The sequence below is a fragment of the Paramormyrops kingsleyae genome, chromosome 7 (genome assembly GCF_048594095.1).
Source record: "Paramormyrops kingsleyae isolate MSU_618 chromosome 7, PKINGS_0.4, whole genome shotgun sequence".
Lineage (NCBI taxonomy): Eukaryota > Metazoa > Chordata > Actinopteri > Osteoglossiformes > Mormyridae > Paramormyrops > Paramormyrops kingsleyae.
Window position 1 is genome coordinate 25,047,616 of NC_132803.1, and position 19,541 is coordinate 25,067,156.

Sequence of the window (19,541 nt, forward strand, 5' to 3'; positions counted from 1 at the left end):
TAACTGGTACATAAAGGGGAATTTTCTGTTTAACAAATATATCTGTTGAGGGAAGAAATAGTGCTTAGCTGGATAGGATTCATCGTGAATGTTTTAATAAAGAAGTGAAGCGCATTTCCTCCTCGTTATTTTGCATACTGAAAAAGCTTAAATGTGTACATTGCTAGCACCAGTATGACAGTGTTGGTTCCGGGAATGTGTGATATAATGAAGGGTAATGCCTGAAACGGAGGCCAAGTTCAGGCTTTAAGAGGATTTTAATGTTTTTATGAGCCATTTGTTTATGTCATAAATCATTTGTCACAATTTCATTTAAAAGACTCATATTCAGTAATGTTGCAGAACAAGCCTCCTAATCTGCTTTTTCCCCTCTGCATTAGGTGGGCAGCCATGTACACAAAGCCCCAGTTGGCTACAAGTGCAATTTTTGTGTAGAGGTTCACCCCACCCTGAGAGCAATTTGCAACCACCTCAGAAAGCATGTTCAGTATGGAGAAGGCAAAGAACAACACGTGAAGGTATGCTGACATTAATCTGCCGCGGGAATCGCTTACCGGCCGCACTGACGTGTGAAACCCTCTGGCTTTAAGGAATTAGCAGCTGATATTTGCTGCTCTCAATTCGAGATGATTCTGCGTGACCTTTCAGAACACGTGGATTTCTGTGACAGTTTTGGTAAACTAGATATACCTCTAATAGGCATCTACCGCTTTGTTTTAGCTTCAGATTTATTATGTGTCTTGTACTGAAGAATTGCTAGGGTATAATTTATTGCTTAGTTTTAACTTATAACCCCTCTACACCATCTAGCTTTCCTTTTGCTGTCTGGCTGTTGCTGTCTTGTTTATTACTGCTATTAGTCAATTTGTTCTATGTCAATAAACCATACCTTTCATATGGAGATATAATATGTTAAAAAGCAAATTGGTTTCATATGATGAAATTTACATAACCATGTTTACATAACTAAGTTTTCCTGCTTTGTTTATAACGATCTTATCACCTGCATTTGTATTACCTCTGCTTCTTAAATTCATTTCTCATGTCATTTTTTAGCAACACCCTGAACAGGAATTTCAGAGTGTTTCTAAACAGGTTTATTCATACTTTATAGGATATGTTGTTCAGATGGTTTGTTTGTTCCAAAAGAAACAGGTCCGTTTCCTTGGGGACAACTGTGGGAGTTCCAGTGAACGAGTCGTATAAAGTACAGTTGTACAGGCAGCCGGTAACCAGCCTGCCATTAGTATTCCTCTGGGGGGGGCGGGGGGGCTGTGGGGCTCACACTGACAGAAGCTGACCAGAAGCCCAGTTCATGTGAGATGGATGCCAAAAGAAAGCCCATATTTGTGGATCAAACCAGGCTTTCCCATGCAATGTTCTAGGCACTATATAAATTAAACTGATTTTTTAATATAAATTCTTGTTACACCACTTTTGACAGGGATTCACACATAATCTTGGCTTTACTAGAAAAATAGTTGTAGTGCCTTGTATCCTTGGCCACAGGAAATATGTCAGTATTATTTAGAACATTTTCATTATATTTAGTTACTTGGTAGCTAATTGATAAGTCATCCTTGGTACCACTAGCATGAACTTTATTGTAGAATCCATCAGCGAGCTAAGTCTACGTGCCTGTGATCGGAAGGTTGCGGGTTCGAGCCCGGCCTCAGCATGCCCTTCAGCAGGGCCCTTAACCCCCGGCTCCATGGGTGCCTCTGCAATATGCTATGTTCTATTATTATTATTATTATTTATTTATTTTTTTAATTATTATTATCTGTTGCAGTCTCTTATATAAAGACTTCCCGTAATTTATGTAAATTGAAATACTTTTACAAAGTAGTTAACTCTGAGGTGGCGGAGTCACAGATTATGTGTTCTGTCCAAAAATGCTGCATTGTTAAGGGATCCAACTATATGTTAAGGTAGACGGAGGAGAGGGGTTGCTTAATAAGATTTTAAAATTTTCTTCTGAAAAATGCAATGTTACAGCGATTTGGGGTCACAGAAGTTGAACAGGGCTGATAGCTCAAATTATATGTTGAAATTAAAGAAAAAACAAAACGGTGGCCCTAAAGAAAAACAAGACCGTATCTCTGGATAAGCATTTTCATATTTTTTCCCCAAGAAAGATTGTTCAGACTCCTTTCAGACTGCCAGAAATCTTAACATCTCATGTAAAATTCAAATTTCTAAATGTATATGAAATCGCATGTAAGTACAGAACCTCTACACTTATGATTAAGGAATCTGTACACAAACAGCTTTTTAAAATATTTTCAGGAGGTCCCAGAAAATCCAGTTCCTCCCTCACCAGAAGGTGGGATGAGCGGAAATGTTGGTGAGGACCCTGGCCCTCTGGATAGGAATTCAGTGGATTCCCTCACCCCTGCTCCATGTGATCAGTTTCCCAAGACGGGGGACACAGTGGCAGGGAAGCTGAAGCTTGGGGGGGGGCACCCGTGCTCCCAGTGCGACCGGATCTTCATGTCCATGCAGGGCCTCCGCTCCCATGAGCGGAGCCACACGGCGATCTCCATGTTCAGCCGAGAAGACAAGTACAGCTGCCAGTATTGCCAATTCGTCTCTCCGTTCAGGCACAAGTAAGACCAGATTTTTATAATCATTACTCTAAATGTTAAGATGTCTTATGTGTCTAATGTGTTCATTTCTTTTTCATTTAACTGCGGATTTTCCTTTATACCAGGTTACCTTCATTAATATGTTGACTTGATATTAATATGCTATGTTCTAAAAATGCTGTTTTGTATATAACATTTATTTTATTATTGTATCTTTAAGTGTATCTTTTCCTATACTTCAGTCATGTAGGTTTCCCAGGCCTTTACATTAGGTGATGTTTAAAGTGTATGAGATATAAACCAGCGATTCTCAGCCCGTGGTTTGGGTCGCGGCAAGTTCTGACAGGGTCCTGAGGCAGAGTTGGAAATGTAAGCATTTTAAAACCAGCAAGGTCCTATGCTGATCCACGATTAGATTTCCCAGGCCCAACCCTAGAATTATCCTATATAAATGGGTCTTGGGTCTGCAACTGCTTAGCGGAAAACTAGTGAACGCTCAACCAGTCCAAGAAGCCAAACCACAGATGCTTAAAATTCACTTGCACATCCAATCAGATTTGTGCAATAGGCATTGATTGCTGTAAATTGCAGAGTGCACTGTGTACTTGGTGATAGCGTTCATTTAAACCTGATATAGGGTCGCGACTGAGCTGGTATGGTAAAAATCGGGTCGCGGGGCAAAAAAGGTTGAGAAGCACTGATTTGAAGAATAGTAATAAGCATAACTTAAAGATCCATCTGTATTAATCTCCCATCTGTCTTTTTATAACATATAATATTCCCTAGAAAAGAAAGGAAATAGCTTTCCATACCCATCTGGAATACGGTGAATACAGCAGTGACATCTCAATTGCATGGATAATGTGGCACTGAGGACAGACGTGCTCACAGGACTATTTGGTAAAATGGCTTCAGTGGGTAGACTGTCACTGACTCAAAAATAGGCTATCGAGGCTTTGGATGTTCATGTGCTATGGCAGAAAAATGAACCACAAATAACTCTCACCCTCTTCAGCTTGGATCGACACATTCAGTCACATCATGGTCACCACAAGCCTTTCCGATGCAAGTACTGTCCTTTTAAGTCGGCTTATCTCAGCCGCCTGAAGACCCACCTGCACAAAGCGCACACAGGTAAGTTGCGGCTAATGGCTCGCATACAACAAATCCTCTCAAGGTACAGGCACAGTGTCAGCGAGCTTCTGGGTGAGGAACCTCGTCTAGTTCTGCTTATTCCCTTTGCCAATAAACTCAAAAACCAAAATTTAATATATGTTTAGGTAATTAGTATGAAATGTATCCCAGTGCTCCCTGATTTGCTGTGTGGGTGCGAGACATGAACAATATCCAACAGGGATGTAACGATACACTCAACTCACGATACGATTTTCTCACAGTTTTTTAACAGAATGAGCTGCAGACAAATTTATTCAAAAATATTCCTTTATTTATCTTTCTAAACTGTGCAAAACTTGTCTTCTTCTTAACAGTATAACTGAAATTTAATAAAATTCTGTTTAAAAAAAAAATAAAAAATCAAATCAAAATTTAAAAAAAAATCTTCAAATAAGCGGTAACGCTTTACATTTTTTACATTTTATATTGCATTCATAAAACATTCAGTACACCTTCATAATGTATTCATTAAGTATTCAGAAATCATTCATAAACATCATGCATGTACACCTTTACATCCTAACATCCCTTAACAGCTGTAATATACATTAATAACAAACATTATATAATAATAACAAACATTATAATTGTATAATCATGTAATGTTTGTTATTGATGTATATTAAAGCTCTTAAGGGATTTTAGGATGTTAAGGTGTACTTGCATGCTGCTTATGAATGTTCTATGAATGCATTATGAAGGTGCACTGAATGTTATATAAATGCATAATGAATGCATTATGAAGGTGCACTTAAAGCGTTACCAAATAAACTAAGGCTTGCATGTGCAGCTTTTTAGCGTGATTTGCCCTTTTAATAATCTTCGCTCTGGCAGTGGTGATTTGAGCTCACTGTGGTGCTGGTGGACATGCTGAAGCATGTTCGTTGTGCTATTTATGTAGGTTGTCAGTCTTTTACAATGTTTGCACGCAGTTTTTGTCTTGTCTGTGCTTTTCTCGCTGTTTTCGTTTGTGATTACCGGAAAGCTAAAATGCTGCCACACCACCGATTTAAGATCGGAGGGGTGTGTCCTCAATTTCAAGTTTGCTCGCCATCTCGCGTTTGGTCAAAACCAAAAACTAACGTACGACGTCGATGTGAATACGCAGTGACATCTGACGTTGAACTGACATTGTGAAATCAAATATAATATTACACCAGTTTTTTTGATAAGTAAAGTACCGTGAAGTACCCGTAAAGTAGCAATTCATTTTCCACATCAGCCGGTTTAAATCGTCATAAATTTACATCGATTTTTAACCAATTCGCGATTCATCGTTACATGCCTACTATCCAATGACCTAAGATGACGACTGGACCCATCTTTGAAGAATCCTTGGGTACCGCTGCTTTGTGTCAAATGAGCGGTTGCTCAGGGATTCCTGAATGAGGCTCATTACCTGCTTTGTGAGGGAGCGTCAGTTACGGCACTATGGCCATGTGGCGCATTTCCTTGAAGGTGATCTGGCTCGCAGGATCCTCATTGCTGGGGACTTGAGCGGCTGAACCAGGCCAAGGGGATGTCCACGTAAAACCTGGCTGCGGCAGATAGACGACCATTTACAGAGGGTGGGATTGAACTGTTTGTCGGCCTGGGGGGTTGCTAACCAGGATCCTGAGGTGTTTTGTCAGTACGACTGCCTGCCCCCAGCCTGACCTCTCCTGATACCAACAAACTGAAACTCCTGATTATTTTGATTTATTTTTAAAGATGGCTGCATAAAAGTTTAATATTTCTTACTTAAATATTTATCACAACAACTTAATATTCATAAGTTTGTTACCCCTGAGAACCCGACAAACTCAAAATACGTTGATTACACCTATTAATGTCATCTTTGTAACTTTGGATAGGTATAATGCAGTTTTTCCCAACCCAGTCCTTGGGGAACCCCAAACAGTCCATGTTTTTGCTCCCTCCCAGTGCACCTGTACCAGGTATACGGTGTTCCTGATTGGCTGGGAGCTAAGAGGGAGCAAAAAACGTGGACTGTCCGGGGTTCCCCGAGGACTGGGTTGGGAAACACTTGTATAACACATAGACATGAATTACATATCTTTGCAATCGAGAGAACTTACTACTTGTACGCTAAAATATTCCAGAGTAATCTTGTGCATAATGAGGCATATATCGTACACATTTTCCATGAAAAAGCATCCCTAATAATCCATAAGACATCAATATTATTCACATTTGATGGAAAACAAAGCACATATTCGCTTCCGCAATAATCCACACACTTTTGGGGAAAAAATATTGGTAACACTTTACTTAAAGCAGTCATTATATTGCATTATACATACCTTCATAATGCATTATAATACATTCATCAAGTATTAAAAACACTACTTTAACTATTCATAAAAAGGCATAATATGTTATAGTTATGTGTGTTATGCATTATGAATGCTCTATGAAGGTCTCATCTATCAAGCACTATAAATACCTTCATAATGCAACACAAAGCATCCTAAATTGTTATACTGACCATTATAATACATTATGAATGTATTCATAGTTCATAATAGATGAGACCTTCATTGTCTTGGTCTCGCCTTGACTTGGTCTTGGTCTTGTCTCGGTCTCGCCCAGTCTTGGTCTTGTCTCGGTCTCAAAGCACTCTGGTCTAGGTTATGACTTGGTGATCTTGACTACATCACTATATTGAAGTCTAAGGAAGAAGTCTCTATGTTACTCTACTTGCCCATATCTGCTTCATAACCTTGACTGAAACAGCATACTGTTGGTGTTATAAGCATTTGAATACTTAAATATTTAAAAAATGTATTTCACTGCCTTTCATATTACATGCTCTTAAGCAGAAACACTGTTTTCCATTGATTTATTCCACTCAGCATATGTTTGTGGCTTTTGAAAAGGAAATATAAATAAAGAATTTAAGGGTTTTGCTGCCTTTTCTTTGCTTTTTATAATATGAAACAAAAAGCCACATTTTCTCAGATTTTCTTAGAGACTGTAAATGACTTTTCAGACATGGTATTGATCAGTGTCATAATGACCAATGCCAAACTGCTATTGCTTGCAATAATAATCTTCATTTATTAATTTTCTAGTTAAATTGGAATAGATGTGGATGTAGAAATACTTAATGCAGTGTATCCTTTCTGGAGTTATTGAAAACCTTACCATGTTAAAATATTACCATATAGTTATGGTCAAGTGAACAGTACCTGTCAAAAGTCTGGACACACCATCTGAAAATCATTTGCTTTTCAAAAAGATGATGACCCTAAGCACACCTTGAGGTTATGCAAGTACTGTGTTATCTTGTGAATAAGGAAAGCGATGGAGTCCTGTGACAGATGACCTGGCCCCCCACAATCCCCTGACCTAAACCCTATAGAGCTGGACAGAAGAGTAAGAGCAAGGTAGCCAACCTGTGGCCAGAACTTGTGGAAACTGCTTCAGGACTGTTGGAGTAGCATTCAGGTGGAATATTCTGAAAGCTGATTGAAAGAATGCCATGGGTCTACAATGCTGTCATCGAAACAAAATATTCTATTTTGAAAAGTCTAATTTAAAAAAATAAAAAATTGAGGTGTTGAACCGTTCACTTGGTCATTGCAGCATTTGGTCATTGCAATGTTTCATTACCTCGAGGCCTTTTACTATAAGGTGAATAACAGATAAAATAGAGACAAATGCATTAAAAGCAGGTGTGTCCAGACATTAGAGTGGTATTCTGTTGGTAGCTGAGTAATTTTATATCTTTTAAAATAAACAGAAACAGGAAAATAGGTGACTTTCTAACTCATACGTTTCACTTACATCTTAAAAATAAAGAAAAAAATATAAAGCTTAATCTCCATGTTATGGTGAATGAATGGTTTGATATTCTTCCGATTGGCAAAATGCTTATGAAAATAGAATCCCTTGCATCCATAGAAGATCTTTTTCTCGATTTTTAAGCAATCACTATTAAATTAATCACTATTTATATTTTTAGTAACCTACAAAACTATTAATTAAACATAAATTCTAAAGAATAAATGCCCTTGTGCTGCTTACTGTTCTGTGGTCGTCTTCTTCTCGTTAGGTTGATGTGTAAGTTGGTTGGATGACTTGTCAGTTTACTGTTGTCTTAAATAGGTGAGAACACGTACAAGTGCCTGGAGTGCGCTTTCTCCACGATGACCATCAGCCAGCTGAAGGATCACTCCCTGAAAGTGCACGGGGAGGCCCTCACCCTCCCCAAACTGCGAGCCGCCACCCAGACAGCACTGCGCCCTCACAGGCTCATGCAGACGAATGACCAGCCTGTCACTCTTCCTGAGTCTGAAGGTACGTCTTCTTCATGGTGTTATGGAGTCCCCAGAGTTTCTTGGCCACTGGCTTAAGCGACGGAGACATTCTGATCGAAACAGAGCTTCTTTTTAAAAAAGATTGACTTTGCATTTCACATCTGACTTGATTCTACCTCCTGGAATGTTTTGTAAAAAAAATAGTGTTGTGTGGTTTGTGTTGTGTGGTTCCCCCTTTGGTGGAATGAGCTACAGAAACACATCTGGTCATCAGACTCCTTCTCTATCTTCAAGAAATGCCTAAAGACCCATCCATTCCATCAATTCCTTGCCTAATCTGATTGTCCTTAATGCTTTTGTGTTGTACTTACTGGCCCTTGGGTAGTCTTTTTAGGTTCCTACTTTGTTGATAGTTATATACTGTATAGTGTTGTGTAGCTGTTGGCAGAGGTGGAAATTTCAGGTCCAGAAAGTACAAATCCAGACCAAGAATTTGTTTCCACCAACCAGTTGAGTACTCTGTGACTTTGACTCTTTATGCTCAACTGGTTGGTTGAAAGTAAATCATGGTCTGGATTTTTACTTTCTGGACCTGAAATTGCCACTTCTGAAAAATCCAGAACAAGGTTTCGTTTCAGCCAACCAGTTGAGTACTCTGTGACTGTGAACCTTTACACTCAACTGGTTGGATGAAACAAAATTTTGGTCTGGATTTTTACTTTTTGGGCCAACACTATCCACCTCTGGCCATTGGGCATTCCTTGTAAGATCAGCCTAGCTACACTTATGCCAAGTCGCCTCCTACACAGCATTAATATTTGCAAATAATATTTGCTTATCTTGCATGTCACTTTGGACAAAAGCATCTGCTAAATATGTAAAGGTAAATGTATGATGAATATGTTCTTCAGCTGTCGAGCAGCCATGGCAGTTATTCTGTGCTGAAAATTCTGTAAAGTATCAGGAAATATAATCAATAAAATTGTGTTTAGAATAAAATGGGGTGAGCAGGGTGACTCAGTGGGTAACACTGTGACCTCACACCTCTACTCCAAGGTCAAGGGTTCGAATTCCAAGCTGTACCCTAGCCTTCTGCCCTGTGCTATTTGGGTATGAGTCTACAGTAGCTGCCCTCCCCACCCTAATGAGGAAAAAGATTGGATAGTCAGTGGATAATAAAACGGTTTATAAGTTTATAATATAATACAGCGGTGACTTTTTTATTCACTTAATGTTATATCATATTTGCTTATCTCCCTGTTTTTTTTTTTATAGAACCCATAGATTTAGAGCCTCCTGACGTCCAGGAGCATCTCTGTCGGTACGAGCTGCCGTCCCGTATCCAGGCCCCCTCCAGCCCTCCTGCGTTTGCGGGGCTGGAGCCCAGGCTGGACGGGGTCCTCATCTGTGAATTCTGCGAGTTCAGTTCTGGGTACATGCAGAGCTTACGCAGACATTACCGAGACCGACATGACGGCAAAAAGCTCTTCAAGTGCAAAGACTGCTCCTTCTTCACATGCAACAGGTAACTTCTCTGGGAAATGATAAACATAGTACGCTCCTCTACTTACAAGCTTTCAACTTACGAACTGTCAGACATACGAACGAAGAGGACTGTAAGTCCAAATTGTGTTAGTTGGGCTCCCGTTTCCTGTCCGCAACATCAATTTTTTTTTTCTACGCACCAATTCCGCCTAGTATTACTTCTGGCCGCTACTCCCACCACGAAGCAGCGTAGCGTGCGAACTCCCAGCATCCTAGTTCTTTGTACTTGTGTATACCGTTAAAATTATATTGAATAACGACTTGCAAACATTTCAAGTTACGAATGGCCATTAATAACTCGTTCATAAGTAGAGGAGCGTCTGTATTGTTCAAGTTATTGCATAGAGTATGCCTGTGTACCATGGATTTCAATCTGTAAGGACTTAGGAAATTATCTGATTTAATTGCTACAACTATCTGCTAAATTATCTGATTTAATGTGCATGTCAATGAGATTTTGTCCCTTGATGTCCTCTACAACTGCTAATTGCTCACAAATTGATTTCTCAGGTCAACATTCACCATGCATGTTGAAACTGGACACAGCACCGCCCCCCCCGAAGAGGGACCCAAAGACCTACATTGCCCACTCTGTCTCTACCACACGCAATTCAAGAGCAATATAATTGACCATGTTGTTCTTCACCGTGGTAAGTCTGCTAAGGCAACATTTGCTAATGCAGTCTGAGTGCTGTGTTTAGCTTTGATAATAATTTTATTACATTTTTTTTTTTGCCGTGAATTGTGTTATGAATAACAGATAAAATATTTGTGAATTATTGTAGTTCTCATATTTAGAGAATTTTAGTTTCTTACTGGAAAAAGAAAATGTTGGGGAAGCTGGGTTTTGTAAACATGGAGGAGGTTTCTGGTGAATGACTGTTTTATAACCCAGCATAGACAGTGTGAAATCCACCGAAAGCTGCTGTAGTGTCTAGGAAATATGCAGGAAATTTTACTTAAATATTACTTCAAATAGTATAAAATACTCTCACAAAAACAACGTTTAAGGATACTGCTTCAAAAAGAGTAGTTAATTCATTGGGCTCAAAATCAGACAAAGCACATCTTGCAAAGTAGATGTAATATATTAAAAAAAAGAAAACAAGCCTTTATACAAGTAGGCACTGGAGATGCATTTAATATCTGCTAACAGAATATACAGAAGCATTTTTAAAAATGGGAAGCATTATCACTATATGTTATGTCTAGAATTAAAAAAAAAAACATGTAACTGTACAGAACTATACTTTTATAATAGCAGATGTTGAAGAACTCCACAGCTTCTGAGTAGCTGCTATAAATACTCCAGTACAATACTCTATAATGTGCTCGATATCATGGTCTTCCACACTTAAGCTTGTACGTCCTACCAAAAGAACAGAACACTGAAGAACTCAATGATGATTCAGTGTTAAATAGGAATTAAAAAAACAAAATTCCCCTACTTAGAAACCCAATGTATCTATTCATAATAGATTCTGCCTGTTGCCTCTTACTGTAGGTACGTGGTTTTATTAATGTTGTTATTTGGATAAGTGCCCTGCTTATTCTAGCTGGTACATTCATTTCAAATTTCAATTAGTAACCATTGGCGTGCTACAGAATTTTGGTATAATGCAACAATGTTATGCTGAATGAACGGTGAGACAAGACATAGAGGGGTTGTTCATGACCTTGAATTGTTGAAAAGTGTAAAATGTGCGTAGAAATTCTATACACCCTCTAAAATTCACAATGTTTACCGCATTCATGTCATTATGACATTGACATCAAGATTATTTTTTCCTTTATGTAATCACGTAACCGACAACGTGTTATGTGAAAAGCCAAAAGCCAGCATCATCAGGGAATTTATCATTTATAATTTATATTTTAAAAATAATGGAGAGGCCTCGGTTTGATGTGTGAATACCCAGTAATTCGCTCATGTATGCTTTCAGGATATAAATAGCGAAATGGTGTCCACCTGTGTTGCTGTGTGAGGACTTATCTCAGGCCACAGTAAAGGATTTATGGTTCATTAAAGAGATTCAGTAACAGGCAAGCATGGAAGTTTTGTGAGGAATGCACGACTAATTAACACTTCTTGTGGCGCTCACCTGTTTGGCTGCTGTGTCGTGCATATAAAAAAATAAAAAATAGCACATCCCTGTCTTTGCAGTGTTTCACACAGCACCGCAACACCAGTCTCCCCGACAGGGTGATGTCATCCTATGTGCAATGTCTTAAGGCGGCAGTAACGAATTAAATTTAGCTGTGACAACATTTGTTGTGAAGTAGAAGGTATTTGGAATCAGCGTGACCTTATCCGGATCAGGTCATCCCACCAAAATGGATAAGACAACACGGAAGGAACTAATAGCGATGCCACAAAGAATCCAATGAGCACTCGCTGAAGGAGCTGCAGGCCTTTTTGTCAAAGAATTTGTACATGTCGAAACAGAATCCAAGATGTACACATCTGGGCTCAAAGGGATAGTGTCAGAAGGAAAAACCTCTGCTCTAAGAAGCCCACGTTAATACATTCAGGATGAAACCTTGTGGGTTTTGGAGGAACACGCAGGAAAAAAGGTCTAGTCTGATGAAACCAAGATCACTTTGGATGCAATGCAAAACATTATGTTGGATGAAAACCAAGCATCACGCATCACTCAGGGAAGCCCATCCCAAATGTAAAGCGTAGAGCCTTTTATCTGCCCTCATTTGGCACTGGTGGGCCTATCAGGATGGATAGGGAGCTGGAAGATACCAAACGAAGACCAAATCTTGAAGAAAACTGGCACCCCTCTGCCAAAAAATTGCAACTGGGAAAGATGATTATGTTTCAACACGGCCATGAACCAAAGCAGACTGCCAAATAACAAGAAGTGACTAAATAAGTAAAAGGACTTCATCCTGGAGTGACCTAGTCAGGCCATCGGCCTCAATACTGAAAACCTGACCTGATGATGGTAGTTTACCGACAGTTTCTCTGAGCTTGATGAGAAAATGTACCCAAATCTAGATCTGCCAAAAGCCAAAGGTGATTAGTATATACCAGTGTTCCCCAATCCAGTCCTTGGGGACCCCCCCCAGACAGTCCACATTGCCTCCTCGGGAAGACCCATGTCTGTCGGTCCCTAAGGACTGGACTGGGAAACACTGGTATATGTGCGTACTGTTTGTATATGCTGATCCAATTTTTTTTCAAGATTTTATGTACTTTGTAGTTTTTTTTAAATGTGCATATATTTTCTGAATATTGGGGCTTGGTTATAATGTATAAGTCTGGGAGGAGGAACATGTTATTAATACATTATTTGTTTCTTGCCAACATTTTTAAAAGGTGTGTAGTTCTGTACGGACCGTAGGTCGCACTTCCAAAATCTGTAACAGAATGCTTTACTTTAAAGAAATAGTTAAAAAAAAAAATCTGAGCTGTTTGGTGCTTTGCTGCATTTCACGTTCGTCTTGTTTCCACAGAGAAGCGGATGGCACCCCTGGAGATCAGCCATTCAAAGCTGGTCCACCACCTGCAGGGTGTCATGTTTCACTGCCACAACTGTACCTTCACCTGCTCCAGTGAAGAGAGCCTGCAGCTGCACATCTGCAAGCACAATGAGCTGAAGCCGTATAAGTGCCAGCTATGTTACTATGACAGCAAGCAACGCGAGGACCTGGAGACCCATCTCCGTGATGAACACAAGGTAGGCTGCTGTTCCCTGTCACCAGAGCCACGCTGTCTCACTCTTACACTCTGCATTTATGCCCAGTGGGGTTCATTCCTCTCTAAAGAACAACTTCTAACCCTACATTGAATCTCTGCCTGCCACTGCTCTCTAAAAAACAAAACAGTTCAGTTATTTTCCACTTCCATTCCATCGCATGCTTTAAATCGATGATTAAATCTCCGGTAAATGTGATAAAAGGTACTATTAGACTGTTATATAGCTGTTGAACAGAAGGGATAAAAAAAAAAAAAACATGTAGAATCTTTGGACATTTTGAAGAATGATACACAGTTTTGCAGATACTGCAAATGTCTGAAAATTGTGCATTATGAGATTTAAGGTGGATTTTGAAATTTTGACGCAGTGTTGTACAGCTAACATTCTTTGTAATTTGTGCAAGAAAATTTTTTGGTATTTAAGAATTATGGTTAATCTGAAGTTTTTTTTATATCCGATTTGTAAAGATGATTGTAGCTCCTAGAATGGGTATTAATTTGAAAGTGTGTAACTATAACGTTTTGATGAAAGAACTTTATTAAACATATCAAACATTACAATTAAAATAGAATTCTTTTCCCCATATTAAACCTGTTGTATTATGGATGTTAGAAATAATTTATTACTTCATTTCAAAATTGGTATATCTCAGGACATTAACCATAGATGGCCATGGCCCTGTTACATTTGCATTACATATAAACATTACATTTATATTCATTACATTCATAATTACATTTACACACTTAGCAGGCACTTTTGTCCAAAGTGACGTACAAGACAGGCAAATGGCACATTGCAGACACACCACCGAGGAGGTGAATCGGCATAAGCGCAGCTAGGCTGAGCTTCCAGTGAATGCCCAGGTGAATCGGCATAAGCGCAGCTAGGCTGAGCTTCCAGTGAATGCCCAGGTGAATCGGCATAAGCGCAGCTAGGCTGAGCTTCCAGTGAATGCCCAGGTACGAGTGTAAGCGGCACTGGAGCAGGAGCTACAAAACAATTTCTAACAAAACAAGAACCTACTACTCAAGGTCCAGATGCTCGAATACTCCTGCAGTGTAGTTTTAATTTAGTCAACAAACTAGCTATTCTCTTCAGCACTGAATGGTTATAGTTTGGAAAGAATGTCTAAGCCCTTATGTTGTATTGTACATCCATCGGAGAAGTAGAACACCTTCCTTGGGAATCTTCCATCTTCCTTTCCAGAATGGCAAAAAATAGTTCTCTTCTGTGGTTTTGATAGATGTACAAGTGTGGCTTTTAATATACACTGAGAGTTTGCCTTGTCGTGCCTCATGCAGCAGATAAAAGGATAGATGGTAGCTTACAAAATGTTCCAGATATAAGATTTCAGCCTTTCCAAAATGGCAGACTACTTCAGGGAGGAATGTGGAGGCCGCCCGCATAAACAATGGCCCATCCAAAACAGCATCTCAAAAACACAACCTCAGTCTCTCATCCTTGCGTATCAAACACAATAAGTGCCAATAATGCAGGTTACATATACCTGCTTCAGACCTAACCTCACTAAAACCGGTCTAGATTCCAAATGGCTTCTGTCTTTTACAAAGAAACCGACCGACAGAATCTGATTCGCTGGTCTCTCCACTGGAGGTTTTTTTCACAGACGAAACCAGTCTTTTTTTTTTCCTCTAGCCATTATCTAGCTCACAACTTGACAGCAGAATGATTTTATCTCACCTGTCTCATTTAGAATCTCCCCCCTCCCCCTCCATTTTGTGAGTTTGCCCATATTCCTTTCTATTTTTGAAGGACCCTTGATGTGTAGTACTGCAGTTTGCATTGACCTGGAGGACAGTTTTATTTATAAATATGTATACACACACGCACACGCAGACCAGAATCTTGGTAAAGCTTCACCAACATTTATCTAATACTCCTGATCATTAATTTGGCTAGTTCGTTTTCCCCTTTGCTGCTTCTGTTTCTTCCCTATGTAATTAGTTACAAATAAATTTGGTCCTTTGTCTCAAAGGTTCTGTTTGCTGAAGAATTCATAATTTCTATATTGTTTATCGCTATTTGAAAGTAAGTGACATTAAGTTTAACTGCCAAATAATTTATCAAAGTCCCTTTTTTTTTAACATTTACAGTTTTTTTTTTGTTTTTTTTGCATTTTTACACATGGTGTAAGTTGCTTCAGATACAATGGTTGGCTAAATGTGAGTTTACATTCTGCTCTTGCTGTTTGGTACTGCTCTCTCCTGTAGGTGATCCGGAACTTTGAGTTGGTAGGATGGGTCAATTTGGACCAGTTAGAAATCTCAAAAAGCAAGCTGGGCAGTCTTAGCAGTGCTGAGGAGGAAGAAGAGGTTGATGAGGAGTATGATGATGACGGCGAGAATGAAGGTGAAGAAGAGCATGAGAAGCCTGAACCGAAAGGTTAGAGTTCAACAACGTAGATATTATAGGTAACCCAGCTGCTTCTGCTGTATATGTCTGTGACCTCTGACCTTTGGCCTTCGACCTGCAGATGCCTCTGGGTCCCCAAGCAGCAGTGTGTCAGGCTGTAGTGACAAGAGGTTCCCCTGTGAGTTCTGTGGCCGTACATTCACCCACACCACCGAGTGGGAACGACACGTCCTTCGGCACGGCATGTAAGTCCCCCTCCTTTTGACTTCCCCATCTGTTTTTAAAACATAATGAAATCTCATGGACTGTGTCCCACTTCTGTAAAATTAGGACTGTTACCACCATCAAGACGGAGGACAGCCTCACCCAGACAGATGGAACTGCTATGAAGTCGGAGGCTGATGTGTCACGAATTGATGAAGACTTCCCTGGGGCTACTGTGGACGTGGAGCGTGGATATCCCATAGACCTTGCAAAAAGTGAAGTGATAAAAGTGGAGGGCAAAGAAACTCACCAAAAATGATCCTTAGCAAAACGACAAGTACTGTGGCTCGGATGTGCATTGTACTTGAAGAACTACAATTTATTGTGAAGAGATTTAAAAGGCTGCTTAACAAACAAAGTGAAAAAATAGTTCAATAAATCCTGACATTTTTGTCGTATTACCTTTAACGTTACATTGAAATTAATAGATAGCATTAAAAAAAAAACTAGCTTACAATTAAAACGTGACTTCCCATTGAACAGATCCAAATATATCGGTAACAACAGTGGATGGTGCAGTGATAATCATCCAGCTCAGTCTTTCAGCCAGTTTCTGCAGTGTGAGTGCAAATGAGATACGTAGGTCCACAAACTTTTGTAAATGAAGGAGTTCTGCCTACAGCTGTTTTCAGTATGGACTGCAAAGCATTCAAAAGATTTTCAACTTCCAAAGATGAGGGATTCCCTTGTTAGCTAATATACACAAATAAATCGTGATTTTCACTGATGTTTTGTAAAAACGTTTTTTAATACATGGAATTCTTTGTCATTTGACCCAAATGATTGTTTTATTTTTGATTGTTCTAATATCCCATGGCAGATTTCCTTGAGGAGTAGTAGCCTTTTATGCACATACCATTGTATGCTTTTTGAACATTCGGCCGAAATATTGTAGCAAATCTAGTTCAGGTGTGTGTTGTCTACAGTTGCTTGTACTTTTAAATTGAGTTTAAATTCAAACAAAGCTCAACTTCTGCTTTGGTATTAAAATTAATACTTTTAAGGGCACCTTAAACAACATAATACCTGGGTCTTGCCATTTGTTTTTTTTTTAAAGACATAATTGATATTTCAGCACATTTTAATATTTAAAAGTCAAAATAAGAGGCTAATAGTTGAATCACAAAAGTAGCTGATGACCTCAGGATAGGAAACCTGTTTTCCCTCAGTACCTCGGAAACAAACATACTGTAATCATTTACATGGTTCTTACCGCCTCTGTTCCGGCAGTGTGAATTTTAATATTGTTATTGCTCAGATGTCGACAGCAGAGTCCAGTGAAGGCTGCTGTTGACTAAACTGTGATTAAAGGGTTGGGGTGCCGTTTTGGGGAACCTGCATGCATGTGTTGGGCAAACGTTGAGTGTTATTGTAACAACCAGTGTTTTATAAAAGTATTGCTTTCATTTGCGTTTAAACTGTCTAACAACATGGGTAATGTGATGGTCATAACTCATAGGAACTTGAGTTCCTGGTTCCTAGAAAAACAGGTTTGTATTACATTGTTATCTTTGTTGAAGGCTGCTGCTGAAATACCCCAAAGCCTTACATATCAATTCCGATAGCCTGAGCTCAGTTTAAACCGTTTTTGCTTCCCTCCCGATCCCTGACCGTAATAAGGAACGGAAGTACGCTGTGCTGTGGCAGATAGACAGAAATTCAAAGAACAGTCTTTTTTGGTATTTACAAGGGTCAGTTTCCTAAAGGATTTTTTTCTGGCTTGTCTTTACTGCAGTTCTTGTTCCGGGAATAGGACAGGCCAGGCGTGGTGGGGTATATTGTCATGTAGAAAACACTATACCTGTATACTTGTTGAGTGTTCGAAACAGTAGTATGTCAGAAAGGCTACACTTTTCCTTTTTCCTTCTATAGGTGTTATTCTCGCACAAAAAGAAAAAGCAGAAATAGGGAGAGAATATGGAGTTCAAACCTGTATGTCCAGTCTTTACAATGTTTTTTTTTTCTCTCATATTGTACTTTTAGGAAATTGGGGCAATTACGTGCCAGGAATTTTTGCCTCCACTGTCCTTTCTGAGAACTGATGTGCTTTTTGGAACTTAAGTTATTAGAAACAATTTATGGATTTTTCTTTTAGAAGGCAGCTGTTCGTTAGAGGTTCCCTCAGTAATACACTGGATACATGTATATATTTCCGTTTTGCTTTGTTACATTTTTCTTCTAACTGTTGGACTTGACGTTTCAATAGCTCCTACATTTTACCTTTCTTCTGTGAAAATCTAATTCCTGACAGTGGATTGTGATGTTACCTAGAATGGATGTTTACAGTTTTATTCCATTTACTTCTGGATATTATGTAAATATTGTAATTCATTTGTCTTTTTTAACTTGTTAATAAAGTTATCAAAATTACTCACTGGAATTTATTTTTATGTATTTTAAACAATTCTGTACAGAGGTATAAGTATACTTTTGATTCCAGCATTTCTATCACTGAGTAAGGAACTTAATCTGTACAGGAACTTCTCCATATATACATCTATACATTAAATGTTGAACATAGTAGGATAATAACATTGTAACCTGGCGCAAAGTACTGAATGTAATGATCAGTTGAATTAGGACAAATAGGGTTGGTTATGAATCAATGTAATTATTAACTGAGATTTCTAAATATGAGGCTGGACTAGTCCAATCAATGGGTGCCTCTTTATAATAGGGTTAGATATCTATGGTGGCAGAGACTCAGAGACCTAGAACTGGCTGCCATTTCCACTGAATGACTTGCATGGCCTGGTTTCTCTGCTCCTCCTCGCTCTACAGCAGCATCTTGATCTGGCCGCGAGCCGACAGGGCTGTGGGTGGAATGGAGGTATTTGGCGGGGTCCTCCAAGAGCGCCACGTCGCTCGGTGGAGCCAGCAGCCGGCAGAGTGAGGCGAGGCAGGTGGCTGGCAGAGCAGACTTTGGGGAAGACGTGCTTCGCTCTTCAGCCATCCTGATGGGGCATGGGCACTGCCTATTGAAAAAGAGGCCCGTGACGGGATTAACTGGGCATTCCAGATTGGATGGAGATAAAGAAAAACTGAAAAAGAACTCATTCCCCTTTAGAGCTTATACAATCTGGACTGCAGAATTCAAAGAGAAGTCTGAATAGGGCTTACAGAGCAGTATTCCTTAGAACTCCGGTTGACATCAGAACACATTCCGCTCATTAAGGAATGAATGTAATTTGGCGCCACCAGCACACCTGTAGATCTGAGTCAGGGGCGTCTGTGAAATGGCAGAAACAGGCAGTCCCCAAGTTACGGACGAGATCCGCTCCCTAAGTCTGTCTTTACGTCAAATTTGTACGTTGTAAATTGGAAAAATAATATTTACACAGTAATAATAAAAGTAAGTACATGCTGTATTGTACTTTTCGTCGAGCCGGCAAGCTGCTGAAGCCACACAATGTTTTCACGAGCATCAAAAAGTAGTGCGTGTTCATTATGGTGAACCATTGTATTTAAAAGGTCTTTGAAGTGTAGAGTCTGAGTTTTCATTGACTGAGACATTAGTTAGAATTTTTGAGTGCCGTCTTTCGCCATTATTCCAAACGTAGACGGCAACACTAGGGGGCAAAGGGAAAGAGGTTATCTTATTTATTTTTTTTAAATAGGCT

General features: G+C 39.4%; 1 protein-coding gene across 1 annotated transcript in view; it reads left to right on the top strand.

Moving 5' to 3' along the window:
• The window catches only part of znf462 (zinc finger protein 462), a 46,444-nt gene extending 28,153 nt beyond the window's left edge, over positions 1-18,291 (top strand). Inside the window, exons 4-13 of the mRNA XM_023793321.2 lie at positions 381-518; positions 2,290-2,609; positions 3,604-3,722; positions 7,875-8,066; positions 9,302-9,551; positions 10,082-10,221; positions 13,037-13,260; positions 15,516-15,687; positions 15,779-15,902; positions 15,988-18,291. Coding sequence (XP_023649089.2) covers positions 381-518; positions 2,290-2,609; positions 3,604-3,722; positions 7,875-8,066; positions 9,302-9,551; positions 10,082-10,221; positions 13,037-13,260; positions 15,516-15,687; positions 15,779-15,902; positions 15,988-16,180 — 1,872 coding nt within the window. The 3' untranslated portion in view covers positions 16,181-18,291. The remainder of the gene's footprint in view (positions 1-380; positions 519-2,289; positions 2,610-3,603; positions 3,723-7,874; positions 8,067-9,301; positions 9,552-10,081; positions 10,222-13,036; positions 13,261-15,515; positions 15,688-15,778; positions 15,903-15,987) is intronic.
• Positions 18,292-19,541: the final 1,250 nt, after the last annotated feature.